This window comes from Osmerus eperlanus, chromosome 14, assembly GCF_963692335.1.
Source record: "Osmerus eperlanus chromosome 14, fOsmEpe2.1, whole genome shotgun sequence".
Classification (NCBI taxonomy): Eukaryota; Metazoa; Chordata; class Actinopteri; order Osmeriformes; family Osmeridae; genus Osmerus; species Osmerus eperlanus.
This window is the reverse complement of record NC_085031.1, coordinates 6,891,858-6,907,448: the sequence shown is the minus strand read 5'-3', so window position 1 is coordinate 6,907,448 and position 15,591 is coordinate 6,891,858. Positions and strand designations below refer to the sequence as shown.

The window sequence follows — 15,591 nt, the reverse complement described above, 5'->3', positions numbered from 1 at the left end:
GTGTGTGTGTGTGTGCATGCGTGCGTGCACGCGTGTGAGTGTCTCCGGCCAGGCTAGGGGTGCCACGTAAGAGCAGACGACTGCAGAAGCTCACATGACTGAGGCCAGACTACTGTCACATGACTAAGCCTAAGACACTAATGGGCCTCAGTGAATTCAATCCAGCATGGAGGAGAAAACAGGCTCTTAGAACCACTGACGAGGGTACACGTATCAAGAGTCTCTCAAACCATGATGAACACACGTGAACTACCCCCCTCCCCTACTGGGTGTATGCTGAAGGTCACATGATCACATGCTGTATCACTTGATAGGCCTGGTGTGCTCCTGCGTAGCCACAATGAAGGCTTTGTGAGGAGCCTGCTGGCGTGTAGCACTACAACCTCTGGATGGATGGAAGGTGTGCGAGTGTGCGATGGGAGGTGAGAGACCTCTCTCACCTTGTGATTGTCTCTCAAGGCTAGTCAAGTTAGAGGGGGGGGGGGGAAGCACAAAAGTTCAACTTCCATTCACGTGAACCAACTCCACCTCCTTTCTTCCACCCTACCCCTCGAGCTCTCTCCTCCCTCTCTCCTGCCTCTCTCCCCAGATTAGACCGCTGTGGCTCGTCCGCCTGAGCTCAGCTCGGGAACAGAGAAGCAGCTTACCCGGAACAGGACCGAGCTGCGGCCGTGTGTGCGTGGAGCAAAGGGAGGGAGAAAGAGAGAGTTCAAGTGCGTTTCTGTTTGAGTCTGCTCGGATAAGTACAGCTAGGGCTGTGTATGTTCCACTGAGCGTGTGAGTGTGTGAGCGTGTGCGTGTGTGAGTGTGTGTGCTTCATTGGGGCTGAGGCTTACACCTCTGGCACCATGACCCTCCTGACTCAGGACCACCCCCCTCCCTGCCGGCTCCCTGATCCTAGCGAGCTGGTGTCGCGGCTCGATCGCGGCTCCTCGGACCCCTCCAAACAGGACTTAATGGACAGCGCGGAGACGGGCGTGTTTGGGGCGGTGGAGCCCCCCCGGAGGTCGCGGGGGCGCCTCATCCTCCACGGGACGGTGATGTTCGGACGGGAGTTCTGCTACGCGGTGGAGGCGGCGTTCGTGACACCCGTGCTGCTGTCGGTGGGGCTGCCGAGGAGCCTGTACAGCCTGGTGTGGCTCATCAGCCCCGTGCTGGGCTTCATGCTTCAGCCCGTCATCGGCTCCGCCAGCGACTACTGCCGCTCGGCCTGGGGCCGCCGCCGGCCCTACATCCTCACCCTGGGAGTCATGATGATGCTGGGCCTCACGCTCTTCCTCAACGGCGACGCCGTCGTGTCGGGTGAGTGAGCTCCGTCGTGGGTCTGCGTCCGAGCGGGAAAACATGCTTGGCTTCCCACGGTGGTTCTTTGAGGTTGTGATGCGTGTGACACCATGATGTCCCGGGCTGGGAGGCTGTGAGAGGCTGAAAGGTTGGAAGAGGTCTGGGGGTGGGTAAGGACGATGACGGATGAGGAGAGGAGCAGGGAAAGATGGGAATAGATAAGAGATGAGGAGAAGTGACGAGAGGATGAAGAGAGGAGGGGATGAAGAGAGGAGGGGATGAAGAGAGGAGAGGGGCGGTTAGGGGAGCGATGTGTGTGTGCAGCCAGCCCAGCCTACGGACCCTTACAACCAGAGTGGACTCACTGCTGACCTTCCTTGTTTACAACCTTTTACTCACAGGTGCTTGGGTTGTCCCTGGTTCCAGAATTATGTATAATCACAGGTGCCTGGGTTGTCCTTGGTTACAGCATTCTGTATATTCACAGGTGCTCAGGTTGTCCCTGGTATCAGCATTCTGATCACTCACAAGGTTTTTGCTCGAACAATTATTTGAGGACGTTTTTAATCAATACAATCAAGACGGGAGTGAGAAAGAGAGATTGAGTGAGAAAGAGAAGTAACGATGTATCTGCTAATTGAGTAATCTAAACCGCAAATTAGCTTCCAGATTTGTTGAAGGAAGTTATCTTTCATCACAAGGCTCAGATTGTCAAACTAATTAGCAGACAAATGAGGATGATTCATCATCCCTAAATGCCAACCTCTGGTTGCTGATTACCTTCCATGATCATGTTTTGGTTCAAATTTGTGTTTGTGAATCATGGAGCATCCTATACTACCCTTCCCAGAGCCTCAGTGTATCAGTAGGACTGAGGGATCTCTCAGACTAGCCCTGTTGTTGAGGCTCCAGGCTGGCGGAGGGGAGTTGGTGTTCAGCCCTGTGTTGGAGGATCCAGGCTGGGGGAGAGGAACTGGTGTCAACTCAGTTCTCTAAGCCTGGTTACAGAGGAAACTGAACAGTTCAGTATGTCTCCTATACCAAGCCTCTGGGCACACACACACAGCCCAGCCTAGTTTTTGGGCACTTGTGTGGTAACAAAAGTCTTCCTGCCATGTTACACTGCTGTACTCTCACTGCTAAGCTCCTTACCACCAACACCCCCCCCCCCACTCCCACCCCCCACCCCATAACCCCCACCCACCCAAACACTCACACAGAGCCACATGGGGCTCGTGTGACATCACACCCTGCTGCTGGTCTTGTGTCTGTGAGTGGAAGCATTGTGTTCCTTCAACCTTACTCACACCACAACCATTTTCCCTCACACTTCTTACACCAGAACCATGTTCCTCATGTTCCATCAACGCCTCACACCAGGCCCTTGTTCTTCCAATCCTCCTCACAACAGATCCCTTTTCCTGCAACGCTCCTCGCTGCTCCAGGCTGTCAGAGTTGTTGCCACGCAGCGGGGGCCATGTGTGTTCTCAAAGGGCATTTGCATTCTAAACCCCCTCCGGGGCTGTAAGACTAATGCTGCGGGAACAGGAGGAGGACTGCTGGTTAACCTACTGAGTGTTTTAGTGCTCTGCGATTTTGGTGCAGTAATAGTGTACGTGTAGGTGCTGTGAGTGTGTGCGTGCGAGTGTGTGTGTGTGTGTGTGCGTGCGTTTGTGCGTGTAACTGTCATTGTGTGTTTTTGTGCTAGCATCAGTAACAGTGTGTGTTCGTGATGTGTATTTCATTGGTGTGTATTGGTAAAGGTGTGTGTTCCCGTGTGTTTAGCCATAGTGCAGGACCGCTCATTGAAGAGGATATGGGCCATCGTCGTGGTGATGTGTGGCGTCGTCCTATTCGACTTCGCTGCAGACTTCATCGATGGCCCGGTGAAGGCCTACCTGTTTGATGTGTGTTCTTACCAGGACAAGGAGAGAGGCCTACACTACCACGCTCTGCTCACAGGTGAGGACCCTCACACACCCACACACACACACACATTGATGTATATATACACACATATACTAAAACACACATACACAGACATGCATGTCAATTTTCACACATACGTGAACACATAAACACATGCACATACATATTTTCACACAGGTACACACACAGTTAGACAGTAGTGGATTTCTTGGCTGAAGCAAGCCAGCACCACTCAGGCTGGTGTGAGCGTGCTCAGTAGATCCTAATCCTGCCAGTGGCCAGTCACGAGTTCGAGCTGAGAGAATGTGGACCACCACATGACCTCCAGCTCTGGAATGTGGAAGAGTATGTTTGATGATGTTAGAGACAGAGAAAGAGGGTGAGAGAGAGAGAGAGAGAGAGAGAAGAGAGAGAGAGAGAGAGAGAGAGAAGAGAGAAAGAGAGAGAAGAGAGAGAGAGAGAAGAGAGAGAGAGCGAGAGGAGAGTGAGCGACAGACAAAGAGAGATAACGAGAGAGAGCTCTGAGTGTGTGGGTGTGGGAGAGAGTGTGTGCTTAGTGGATGTGTAAGAGCGATGTCTCTCCCCTTGATTTCTTTCCTGGTCCTTAGTGTGCAGCCAAGTCTCACACCTGTGGCTAATGAACAGACACCCCTTACAGAGAGGAGACACACACTCACACATCCTTTGATATAGCATGAGCTCACCGATGGGCCGCATTAGACATGCGTCACATCGTTCGTTCGTTTGTTCTAGTTAGCTGAGCGTGTTTGATAGATTCATATTTGTTCTGCCGCCTGAGTCTCCTGTATGGCAGTGCATGGAGAAGATTTTCCGGATAGTCATTATCTATATTCCTGTCCATCTGTTCACCTGCCCGCCAGCTGAGACATCTGCTACTAGGCCTCCGGTGCAATGTGTGTTTGTGTGCGTGCGTGTGCAGTCAGGCGTAGTCAGTCTTCAGAATAGACACAGAGAAGTTCATGCGCCTGAAGGTAGTAAATGCATAGGACTGGGGACTGCCCTCATCCTGTTGTGATGATGACATGGTGTATTTCTGTGCACCTCAGGAGTGGGGTGTAGGAGGGTTGGGGGTGTAGGAGGGGTGTAGTGTTGGAGGGGTGGTGGGCGGTGGGAGTCCTGTGGAAGGGTTAGAGTTGTAGGAGCAGGTGTGACAGTAATATGGTATTCCCCCTGCAGGTCTTGGGGGGGCGTTTGGCTACCTGGTGGGGGCCATGGACTGGGGCCACTCTGTGCTGGGCAAGCTCCTGGGCTCTGAGTACCAGGTCATCTTCTTCTTCTCTGCCCTCACCTGGGGCGTGTTCCTTACCGTGCACCTCTTCAGCATCCCTGAGAGGCCCCTGGGGACGGACTCTAGTTCCGAACCCTCCAGGGCCCTGCTCCTGCTGGGGACCCACGACAGCAACTACGGAGCCCTAGCCAAGGAACCCCTCATGGGCCCCGGTGATCTGCGGCCCCGCTCCTTCTCTGCTCTGGGGGAGGCGAACTCTGTTACCTCCAGCGTCAAGCAGCCTATTAAGGAGGTGAGGTGGTTCGGGGCTGGGATATGGTGGACATTGTGTTAGAATCACAGTTAGGGAGGGAGTCTATGTGTGTGACCAGGACACAGAGAGGACGAGGTCACCTTAGTTACAGAAGTGAACACAATATGATGGGGAGACTCATTAGCAATGACCCACTTGCAGATTATAATGCCATGTAAATACACACATACACACACACACACACACACACACACACACACACACACACACACATACACACACACACGCTTCTGGGCCTGATTACCTGATATACTGTACACAACATTCACAGTGGTCTAATGGTAGAGCTGCGATGCCTGAAAGATCTCCTTTTACATCTCTCTGTTCAGCACAGGTGTAAAAGCTCATAATTGAAAAGAGAATGGCTTTGGAGGACTGTTGACTCATACTGTGGATATAATGGATCTTTATGTCCTTTATTCATGTCCTTCCTTAGATGTGAGGTGATTAATTTCTAGAAGGCTCTATCAATAGACCTGTATCAGTGAGACACATAGACTGAGATTTTGGAACTAAGTAATAATAATAATTTATTTAATTTATAACGCACTCTACATTCTGAATCTCAGAGTGCCACAGTACATAGTAAAACATAGTTAAAAACAAACTATAATAAAATAGATGTAAAAAGTAAGAAACGCCTTTCTGAATAAAAAGGTTTTTTGGCCAGTCTTAAGTAAGTAAGGGGGACTGTCCCAACACTACGGTCACGTGCGAATGCTATGAGGCTAATTGAAGGAATTTGGGTTCTTGCTCATGCAATTTACCCGGAAGTTGGTGGAACCAGCTCCACCATGTGGGTGGAATATTAAATGATTGACTAATTTGGCTCATCCCTTTAACCAATGTGACAATGCAAACGGTGATTGTGTGAAAATAGAAGAGTGACTGGAGCGCTTGAGACAACCTGACTTCACTGGATTCACTGAGGCCAACACTGCTCTCTCTTCAGAACGCACCTGAGGTGCAAAAACAACATGTAGGACATTTTGTACATGAACATATGAACAGACTATGAATACTGTTTTTGTTCATTTGTTCTGGTATTTTCTCCTATATTATCTGGAGACATACTATCATTGTCGTATGAGATGGCCCACCTGCAGCCCCTCCTCTAAACTTGCATAGAAGCACATGGATGAGACTTCGGCATAGGCAGTATGAAGGTGATGACAAAACAGTTTTTTGAACACACAAAAACTCAGACAAACTTTGGATTCTCTTTTAACTTCATGGATTTATCATTTTGTCTCATCTGGTTAAAGAAAATAAATCCATTTTTTGTTGCATTCTACCTGGATTTCTCTAGAATCTCTTGTCTCTGGAATGTTCTGTGGTGCGTCTGAAACGACATACGCCCAGTCATTGGTAGTGGCTTACAGTCTGTTCAAGGCACAACACACTCGCAATGATGTCTAGTGCAATGGAAAATCAACATGTACAAGCACAAACACACCACACAAAAAAAAAAACACAAACACATGTGCTCTCTGACCCTCCTCAAGGAGATCTATTATACTCCTGCATATCCAGTATTAAGACTTCCCTTGAATGTCCACAAATGATATTCCTTCTGTGTATTCAATTTCCAGACTTCAAGCGAAGGAATAGCTTTCGGGCTTTCACACCTTAATGTAGGCTTAGTGTCTAAAATAGATTTCAAAATGTTTGGTTTCAGGACTGAAATATTCGTCCACACAGAGGCAAGGTGGAAAGGTGCTGAAATATTTCCATGTGTGTGAGAAGGTAGATTACTCTATTTGTGTGTCCTGTGTGTGTGTGTGTGTGTTAGGTCCAGAAGAGGATGACCTTCAAGTCTCTGCTCAAGGCCATGGTGTCCATGCCCAGTCAGTACCGCTGCCTCTGCATCAGTCACCTGCTGGGCTGGACGGCCTTCCTCTGCAACATGCTCTTCTTCACCGACTTCATGGGGCAGGTACGGGCGTGCGTGTCTGTGAGGAAGAGTGTGTGTGCGTGTCTGTGAGGAAGAGTGTGTGCGTGTCTGTGAGGAAGAGTGTGTGCGTGTCTGTGAGGAAGAGTGTGTGCGTGTCGGGTCGGCGGAGTGGATTCTGTGTGTGCGTTTGTGTGCTGTCTGTCAGAAAGAATACACGCGCACACACATATCAGTAGAGATACCTGGTGTCCTTTTCCAGGGAGTTTACTTCACACCCAATTGATCTTGAACACGAGCTAATGCTTGTACGCAGGGTCCAAGCTGCTCAATACCAACTGAGGTCTGCATCTGTTGACATCCAGTTTCAACATGTGTGTTAGATGCACACCTCACCATGTCATCTAGTTAGTAGACACACCTCCAATGAAGTGAGGGAAATATCAACCAGCATCAGGTCACCTGGGAGTCGATAATCCTGAGGATAATTGATTATTGATTATAGGATGTGATAAGTGTGCCTAGGGCATAAATTATAACCAGCATGAATGAGAATCAGTGTGCAGTCAGGACAGAGATTGACAACAAACTGTAATTGGAGGAGCACACACATGCAAACAAACACCCACACAAGTACGCAACACGTAAACACACAACATGCACACAAAACACACGTACGCTGTCTGTGCCTGTTGACATCAGATTAGAAAATCCGCTTAGAATCGGTCCACACATGTAATCTACTTATACGATCAGTAAACCAATGCATATTCTTAAGGCATATTTATTCACAGAAAACCTTCCAGAGTCAATATCCTAGTATTGACACTGATGTAGTGCTTTAATGGAACAGGACAGCATATAAAGGTCATCCTGAAACTAGCATCGCTTTGGTTAGCATCACTGTTTCTAGCATCTCTACAACATCACTGTTGGGTGTGTTATTATCATTGAACAGCTGTCACCTGGAGAGCCCTAACCCTCTATTAGTGTGCAAGGTGAAGGTCTCAGCCTTGCTTAGACATGTTTACTACCAAACAGTGGACAATGCATCAATCATCACGCCTCTCTGTGTGTGGATGTGTTTTTGTGTGTGTGTGTGTGTGTTGACAGATCGTGTACAAGGGGAACCCCTACGCGGACCACAACTCCACAGCCTACGCCACGTATGAGAGGGGTGTGGAGGTGGGGTGCTGGGGTCTCTGCATCAACGCTGTCTCCTCTGCTCTGTACTCATGTGAGTGCCTGGCCTGGAACACCCGCACGCTCACTCTATCAAACGAGCTGACTCTCCTCTGCTCTCTGCTCATGTGTCAGGACTCATGGGAAGTGTGCAGCACTGCAGTGTGACACACAGTGACACTGCTACGGGGCCCAGTCCCATCCAGAACCTTCCACAACGGAAACGTTTCCTCTGTTTCTTTCTTCAGGGCTTAATGTAATTGAACACAATGGATTCAGTGGATTTGCATGTCCCCCCCGGTGTGTGTGTGTGTGTGTCTGTGTGTATGTGTTTGTGCACACACATGCACACACATGCACACAAGGACAAAGAGCTGCTATAGCAACAGGTTGATAGCAGAACCATCCAGAGGAAATCCAGTTAATTTCCCAGGTGGCCGGGAGGCGGGAACCTGCATTGTTCTGATGCTGGATCCTTAGTTTGCGTAGTTTACATCCCTATGGTTTAAAACTGTCATGTATAGATATGTAGTGTATGTAAAGGCACAACAGATATGTAGGATACAAAAACTGCTGTTATCCGAAGGGAATTTCTCGCCTCTCATCCCATCTTCTCCACTCCTCTCCTCTCCTCTCCTCTCCTCTCCTCTCCTCTCCTCTCCTCTCCTCTCCTCTCCTCTCCACTCCACTCCACACTACTCCACTCCTCTCCTCTCCCCTCCCCTCCCCTCCCCTCCCCTCCTCTCCCCTCCCCTCCCCTCCCCTCCCCTCCCCTCCCCTCCCTTTTCCTTTCCTTTCCTTTCCTTTCCTCTCTTCTCTTCTCTTCTCTTCTCTTCTCTTCTCTTCTCTTCTCCTCTCCTCTCCTCTCCTCTCCTCTCCCCTCCCCTCCCCTCCCCTCCCCTCCCCTCCCGTCCCGTCCCGTCCCGTCCCCTCCTCTCTCCTCCAGATGTCCAGAGGTTGCTTCTCCCCTACATCGGTCTGAAAGGTCTCTACTTCGTGGGCTACTTTGTATTCGGTCTGGGCACCAGTCTGATTGGTCTGTTCCCCAACATCATCGCCACTCTGATCCTGTGCACTGTGTTTGGGGTGATGTCCAGCACCCTGTACACCATCCCCTTCAACCTCATCTCAGAGTACCACCGGGAGGAGGAGGTTGGTACACACAGGACCCACTCAGAGTTAGGGGAGAAGACAGTATGCCTGGTGTATGCATGAGACCAGCCCCAGCTGCAAACACATACATACACCTCTACACACACTAACACACAGTCTAGTTTACACCTAAACCTGAACACACACCCACTCACACACACACCTGAACACACACAGCAAAGCTGAACTCCCTACTATGAGATGCAGCAGGGGGTGAGCCGGTCTGCTGACTCAGCTGTGTTCACGGTCAGATCTGCCGCATCATCCTCCCTGCATCTCATAAGGGTGTGGAGGTGTCCATGCCAGTCACGGCTAATGGATTGGCGGGGCTGAAAATGGACCCCAGTAATGAGAGAGGTTGGCTTCATGGCCCCCCTCCATTGCTGTCCCCTCCATTAGAGCAGAGTGGAGCTCCGGAGAGGCTGTTTCATGGAGGGGAACATTGTTGATTGTCTCTTTTAGTCTCTCTTATTCTACCCTTAACTGGATGATAACCTACCTCCCCCCACCCCCGCCCCTCCCCCCACCCCCGCCCCTCCCCCCAGATGCAGAGGAAGCTGGGATCTGGCGAGTCGGGGCCCGGGAGGGGCACAGGCGTGGACTGTGCGGCTCTTACCTGTATGGTCCAGCTGGCCCAGATCCTGGTGGGGGCGGGGCTAGGCGCGCTGGTCAACATGGCAGGAAGTGTGGTGGTGGTGGTGATCTCTGCTTCCACCATGTCACTGCTGGGATGCTTGTTCATTGCTATTTTTATCAGACATGTGGAATAACCGGTTTTCATAATAAACAACTTCCTGCCCTCGCTGGGTTTCTCTGTGCTCCTTCATGCCGACTTGTTGTCCTGCTCCATAGTGACCAGTCTATCTCCAGCAACACCGGGCCCTGTGCTCGTCTGAAGAGTTCAACCTAGACACGCAAACAGGATCCTGTGGCAGAATATGTCTGGCATGTACTGTGACCCACAACATGGGACAAATACATATTTGGTCTGACAGACAAACATATGGGCAGAAAGATGGAGAGACAGACACACAGAGGACTCGAAAAGGCTTTCTTTAATGGCCTAAATGTTCTCTCGCTCTCTCTCTCCCACACACACACCAACTCATGTTAACACTCCCATACACAAACGTACTTGCAGACATACACCTGCTTGAATGCATTTTATTTTGTCAAATATGTTGTCACATATGATGTCACTGCTTATATGTGCACGAAACACAGTGCACATGTGACACACATGCTGAACACCTCTCACACGACACATTAACAGTGACTGGATACTCTGTCTATGTTTCTGTGTAGGATTTGAAAGGGCAACTTCAGGATCAATAGGATGTCTTATTGATTGTCAGAACGAATGTCTCCCCTCAGAATGAATGTTGTAAGATAACATTTATTGGAACAACACCTTTACATCAAAGTGCACACATCAAAGGATACAAGGATACTTTTTACACATAATATATATTTTTTTTAAAACATCTTTATTATAAAACATTTTGAGGAGTGTGCAGTATATATACATATACACATAAGTACAGGTTCTCAAAACAAATACATTTAAAACACCAGTGAATACCAGAAAGAGCAAGAGTAAGGGAGGAGGCCACTGTGGTGTTCTGTTTTCACCATGATGGAGTTGATTTGTAATCCTGCCAAAGAGCTGGTTTGTCAATGATTCAAAGCCTTTTATCTCCCCCGTGAATTCTGAAATAATCTTTTATGTACTGTTCATGTCCCGCCGAGTGAAAAGGCTGAAAAGGCAGCCATCACAATGGCAGACAATTGAAACAGGCAATAGAAAGCACCCTAAAGTGCATGTTTTATTGTTGGGGAATTGAACCATTGCAACCTTGAAGCTGTGCTGCCTGAATTGAAGCATTGAATGACTAAATGTAAAAAAAAAAGCACTCAAGACTGTAATTCTGGGTAAATTATGTGGCAATATTATAGATACCTATACACAGTCAAGGCTAAACCTCCATTGGGCACCTTTGACTATAATGTTGTCTAAGTTGTCCTTCACACTGTGTCAATACATCTTTTAAATAGATGTCCTAAAGGATGAAGACACTGGAGGAGATTTGCTTTTATAAAAGTGAGAGCAATTCTTTGCTCTTATTTGTGTGTTTGTCTGTTTGTATATAGGCCTAGATGCTTTAGGGTGTCCTTGCTGTATGTCTTCATACACTTTTTGTATGGTAAATGGACTGCATTTAGCGGCACCTCACATTTTTCCTCTCGTTCACATCCGGTGACGGAACTGCCATGCAAGGAGCCGCCCATCAGAAGTGTCTTGGAGTCAGGGATCGAATCACCAACAGCGATTAATGGGTGACCCTCTCCCCCCTGAGCCACTGCCCCTAATATGGATATGTCGATTGCTTGTCTTTCATGGCTGCAGGTGAAATCTCAATCCCAAGCCAAATTTTTCACTTTGTGGAAGAATAAAATCTTAAACTAAAAACGTGTAGTTTACATTTTTTATGCGATGAAATAAAAATGGACGTTCATTATCTAATTGATAAAGTAAAATAAGTATGGATAAAACGGTTTAAAATGTTTTAGACTTTTATACTTTATACTACTCATTCAAACAGACCTGGCATAAACAACCTACGTGCTGTTTGGTAGCAGATCGTTCCTGCCGTTGGGGTACATTACGACCCCTGGGGGGTAGAACACCACCGGTTCTGCTGAGCTCTGGCAAATCGGTACCACCAGCGCGTGTCCCTGCTCGTCCTGCTCCGGCTTAGTTGACGCCGTGAACGGTCTCATGTTGGTCACCGAGGGCGACGTTATCTGCCAGAACAGTTTTTTCAGTGCCTTCCTGAATTCCCGCCGCATCAGGCAGTACAGGATCGGGTTTAAGCAGCTGTTGGAGTGCGCGAGGCACACGGTCACCGGGAAAATGTACGCCTGCATGGTGTAGTATTCGTAGCTGAAATGGACCACGTTCAGTTTAACGAGGATGCCCCACAGCGTGAGCGCCTGGTTAGGGAGCCAACACAGGAAGAAAGAGAGGACCACGATGGTCACAGACTTGGTTACCTTGGAGCGTCTCCGGGCGCTGGATGTGTTGACATTGTTGGACGTAATAAAGCGCAGCAACAACAGGTAGCACACGGATATGATGCCTAGCGGGATTACGAACCCGATCAGGACCTTCTGTGCGTGATAGAGCCCCAGCCAGAACTGCGCGTCTCCGGCACTATCCGGGAATTTGACAAGACACAGTTCCTCGTTGGACACGACTGAAGTTGTGGAGAAAACGACGTTCGGCAGAGCGGCGGACACCGCTGCGAACCAGATGAAAATGGTCATGGAGCGCGCAGTGCAGCAACGGGGCCGCCGCCTCTTGCTCTTGAGCGCGGAGGCGAGTGACCAGTACCGCGCCACGCTCATCGCGGTCAGAAAAAAAACACTGGCGTACATGTTCATGGCAGTAACATATGACACAATCTTACACATTGCGTTGCCAAAAAGCCAAGTGAAGTCCAAGGCATTCTCCACCGCCCAAAAGGGCAGTGTCAGGACGAACTGGAAGTCCGTGACTGCCAGACTGGTCACGAACAGGTTGATGGAAGACTTCTTCCACACCTGTTTAGACTTCATGAGGTACAGCACCAGAAGGTTCCCAATCAGTCCCAGTGCGCAGACCACCGAGTAAATGATCGATATGAGGATTCTCAAGACAGCGGACCCATCTCCCACAAAGTCTCCCAAATTCCCCGTGAGTAAAACGCCGCTGGAGGACTGGTTAGATTCATTAAACGTGACAGCGAAATTAAAACTATAACCAGGAAAGAGGATAGCGGAGCCCTCGTCCGCGTTAGAGACCTCCCCGGGTGTTTCCGACCTTAGACCAGCACCGAGACCCGCTCCACTACCACTCAGGAAATCCATCTTTAAATTAGCCGGTTTTTCCAACGGTAGCAAACATAATTATCCAACCACGAAGAGAACTGTCGTTTTTCAGTATGTTTAAGACAAGTTTTGCAAGCCGTCCAAGCAAGACCCCGAACAATGTATTTGTTTCATGAATGAAAGTTTTGTGCGTAATGCCACATCGCCTCGACCAATCGACCGCCCGTCTGCAAGATGATGTGAGTTGACAGAAGCAGTCTCGAGAGGTCCTTATTCTACTGCGTTCTCTGGGATTGGACGGTTGAGCATCGACGCAGAGCGCGCTTCAGCTGTTGCTTTCCGCGGTGCTGATTTAATTATTCAGAGAGACACCCTACTGACGGGTCCAGCGACCGCTAAGTATTTGGTCCACCTGCTGCCACCGTTGCTCCTGGTTGGGGCGACAACTTTTTATTTCCAAGATCAAACGGTTCACGTGGTGATTTCACTTCCATCGGTCTCTCTCTCTCTCTCCCTCTCTCTCTCTCTCTCTCTCTCTCTCTCTCTCTCTCTCTCTCTCTCTCTCTCTCTCTCTCTCTCTCACACACACACACACACACACATACACACACACAGACACACACACACACACACTCACAAATTATTCAAATGCATTAACACACACACGCACAGTTCCATAACATCACCATCTGCTTTTCAGCGTAATTACCTGAGTCCTGGAAAACCTGATAAAACAGGATTCTTTACCGCCACTTAATTTTTTAATTTTTTGGCTTTCTTGTACATTCTGTGTTCAGCACTGTCTTGCAAACAAATAATATTCTAGACATGGGAAATCCTCCAGGATAGGGGATGACCTCCAGACAATATCAGTTATAGCCCTGGTCCAAATCTATATTCCCTAGCTCTCTCTCTCTCTCTCTCTCTCTCTCTCTCTCTCTCTCTCTCTCTCTCTCTCTCTCTCTCTCTCTCTCTCTTTCTTTCTTTCTTTCTTTCTTTTTTTCTTTCTTTCTTTCTTTCTTTCTTTCTCTCTCTCTCTCTCTTTCTCTCTCTCTCTCTCTCTCGCTATTTCTCTCTCTCGCTCTCTCGCTCGCTCTCTCTCTCTCTCTCTCTCTCTCTCTCTCTCTCTCTCTCTCTCTCTCTCTCTCTCTCTCTCTCTCTCTCTCTCTCTCTCTCACTCTCTCTCTCTGTCTCTCTCTCTCTGTCTCTCTCTCTCTCTCACACACACACACACACACACACACACACACACACACACACACACACACACACCTACACCCACAACTCCTGGCTCTGATACAGATCTTTAAAACCACTATCAGGTTTCACCATGGCAGGTTGGAGAGAAGGGATTGGAGGATAATGTTTCCCAGTGTCTAAGTGTCATACACACACACACCAACCCCCCCCCCCCCCCCACACACACACACACATGCACAAACACATGGTGGTAGTTTGGGTGGGTGGCCTCCAGAGGGCACTCACACACATGTTACTGTAATGTAACTACTGTCAACGAATCAGATGAGAGGAGATCAGAAGAGCTGTGAGGAAGAGATGAGGCAAGAGAAGAGAGAAGACAATGGGAGGCGAGGAAGTATGAGAGGAAGGGAAGTTCCTTTATGGTTACCTGGCAACCCACTGACATGTGTCTGTTCAAGTGAAGGTGTGGAGCGCTTGACAGGACAGACTGGACCACTTATCTGGATAGTAATACCTGTGAGATTACTCACCCTGCTGCTATGACAATCTTACACTTTTAAAGTTGACCTGGAGGGTCAGTGGCAGTTGCAGACTCACTTTGTTTCTGATGGCTGGAAGAGTAGACACATTTCTCAATGCTGCTTGAGGATGAAATCTATGTAATAATTTTTATAGTGCCTTTATTACGGTGATCTTTTAGCATGTATTATTATGAGGTGTATGTATGTGTTATGTTATGGGATATGTGCAATACTTTTTACATTTACATGTATTCATTTAGCAGACGCTTTTATCCAAAGCGACTTCCAAGAGAGAGCTTTACAAAGTGCATAGGTCACTGATCATAACAACGAGATAGCCACAAAACATTGCGAGTAGCCAAAACATGAAGCACACATTGTGAACAACCAAAATAAGTGCCAAAGCCTGTTATGTAACTGTTGATAATGTTTGGCTGAGGATGTATTGTTTGTTGTTATTGTGACTGTCAAGGCATTTATGACGCACCACAGAGACCAAGACAAATTTCCCTGAGCGGGACAATAAAGTTCATCGTATCGTATCGTATCGTTTACTGTGACCTGTTACCAAATATGATGGAAGCCTGGTCCAGTCCAAGGTCAGCACTGTATATGACTGGGTTCAGGAACCTGGCTGGAAGGGTAGCCTACAGTATGTAAAACTGATACCCCACTAGAGCAAAAGTGCATTTGATTTGCATCAGAACCGGTTCCAGTGGAGTTACAGTTTTTCACAATTGTTAAAACCCATTTCTTGAAACAGTCACCCATTTTCTCAAAACTCTAAACACAAAACCAAATTTTCAAACTCAATTTCCAAAACTTCTGACTTTTCTGGCAAAATCAAACACTTGCCCCTTACGTAACCTGTGCTCAAAATCAAACAATGCTTTCAGATCATAAATACAGCAAATCAATATATAAACATTATGGAGCAATCATTAGACACAACACAACAAAATGGAGAACACAACATCCAGGGCATGTAGTTACATGT

At 48.3% G+C, this 15,591-nt stretch overlaps 2 protein-coding genes across 2 annotated transcripts; one reads left to right on the top strand and one right to left on the bottom strand.

The window, feature by feature from the left end:
- Window positions 1–642: 642 nt before the first annotated feature.
- On the top strand, window positions 643–9,793 carry slc45a2 (solute carrier family 45 member 2). Its single transcript, XM_062478041.1, has 7 exons — window positions 643–1,302; window positions 3,070–3,246; window positions 4,411–4,754; window positions 6,568–6,711; window positions 7,780–7,903; window positions 8,795–9,000; window positions 9,546–9,793. The coding sequence occupies exons 1-7, from the start codon at window positions 849–851 to the stop codon at window positions 9,768–9,770; spliced, it is 1,674 nt and encodes a 557-aa protein (XP_062334025.1). The 5' UTR covers window positions 643–848; the 3' UTR covers window positions 9,771–9,793.
- A 1,246-nt stretch (window positions 9,794–11,039) lies between these two features.
- On the bottom strand, window positions 11,040–13,229 carry rxfp3 (relaxin family peptide receptor 3). The gene has a single exon (XM_062478060.1). The coding sequence runs from the start codon at window positions 12,907–12,909 to the stop codon at window positions 11,620–11,622; it is 1,290 nt and encodes a 429-aa protein (XP_062334044.1). The 5' UTR covers window positions 12,910–13,229; the 3' UTR covers window positions 11,040–11,619.
- Window positions 13,230–15,591: the final 2,362 nt, after the last annotated feature.

What these genes read in the sequence shown, in the direction of transcription:
- slc45a2 (XM_062478041.1), top strand. Translation starts at nt 849, where the DNA reads ATGACCCTCCTGACTCAGGACCACCCCCCTCCCTGCCGGCTCCCTGAT. An exon ending in CTACCACGCTCTGCTCACAG is followed by an intron (nt 3,247 to 4,410) that starts GTGAGGACCCTC and finishes TTCCCCCTGCAG; the next exon opens with GTCTTGGGGGGGCGTTTGGC. An exon ending in TCAAGCAGCCTATTAAGGAG is followed by an intron (nt 4,755 to 6,567) that starts GTGAGGTGGTTC and finishes TGTGTGTGTTAG; the next exon opens with GTCCAGAAGAGGATGACCTT.
- rxfp3 (XM_062478060.1), bottom strand. Translation starts at nt 12,909, where the DNA reads ATGGATTTCCTGAGTGGTAGTGGAGCGGGTCTCGGTGCTGGTCTAAGG.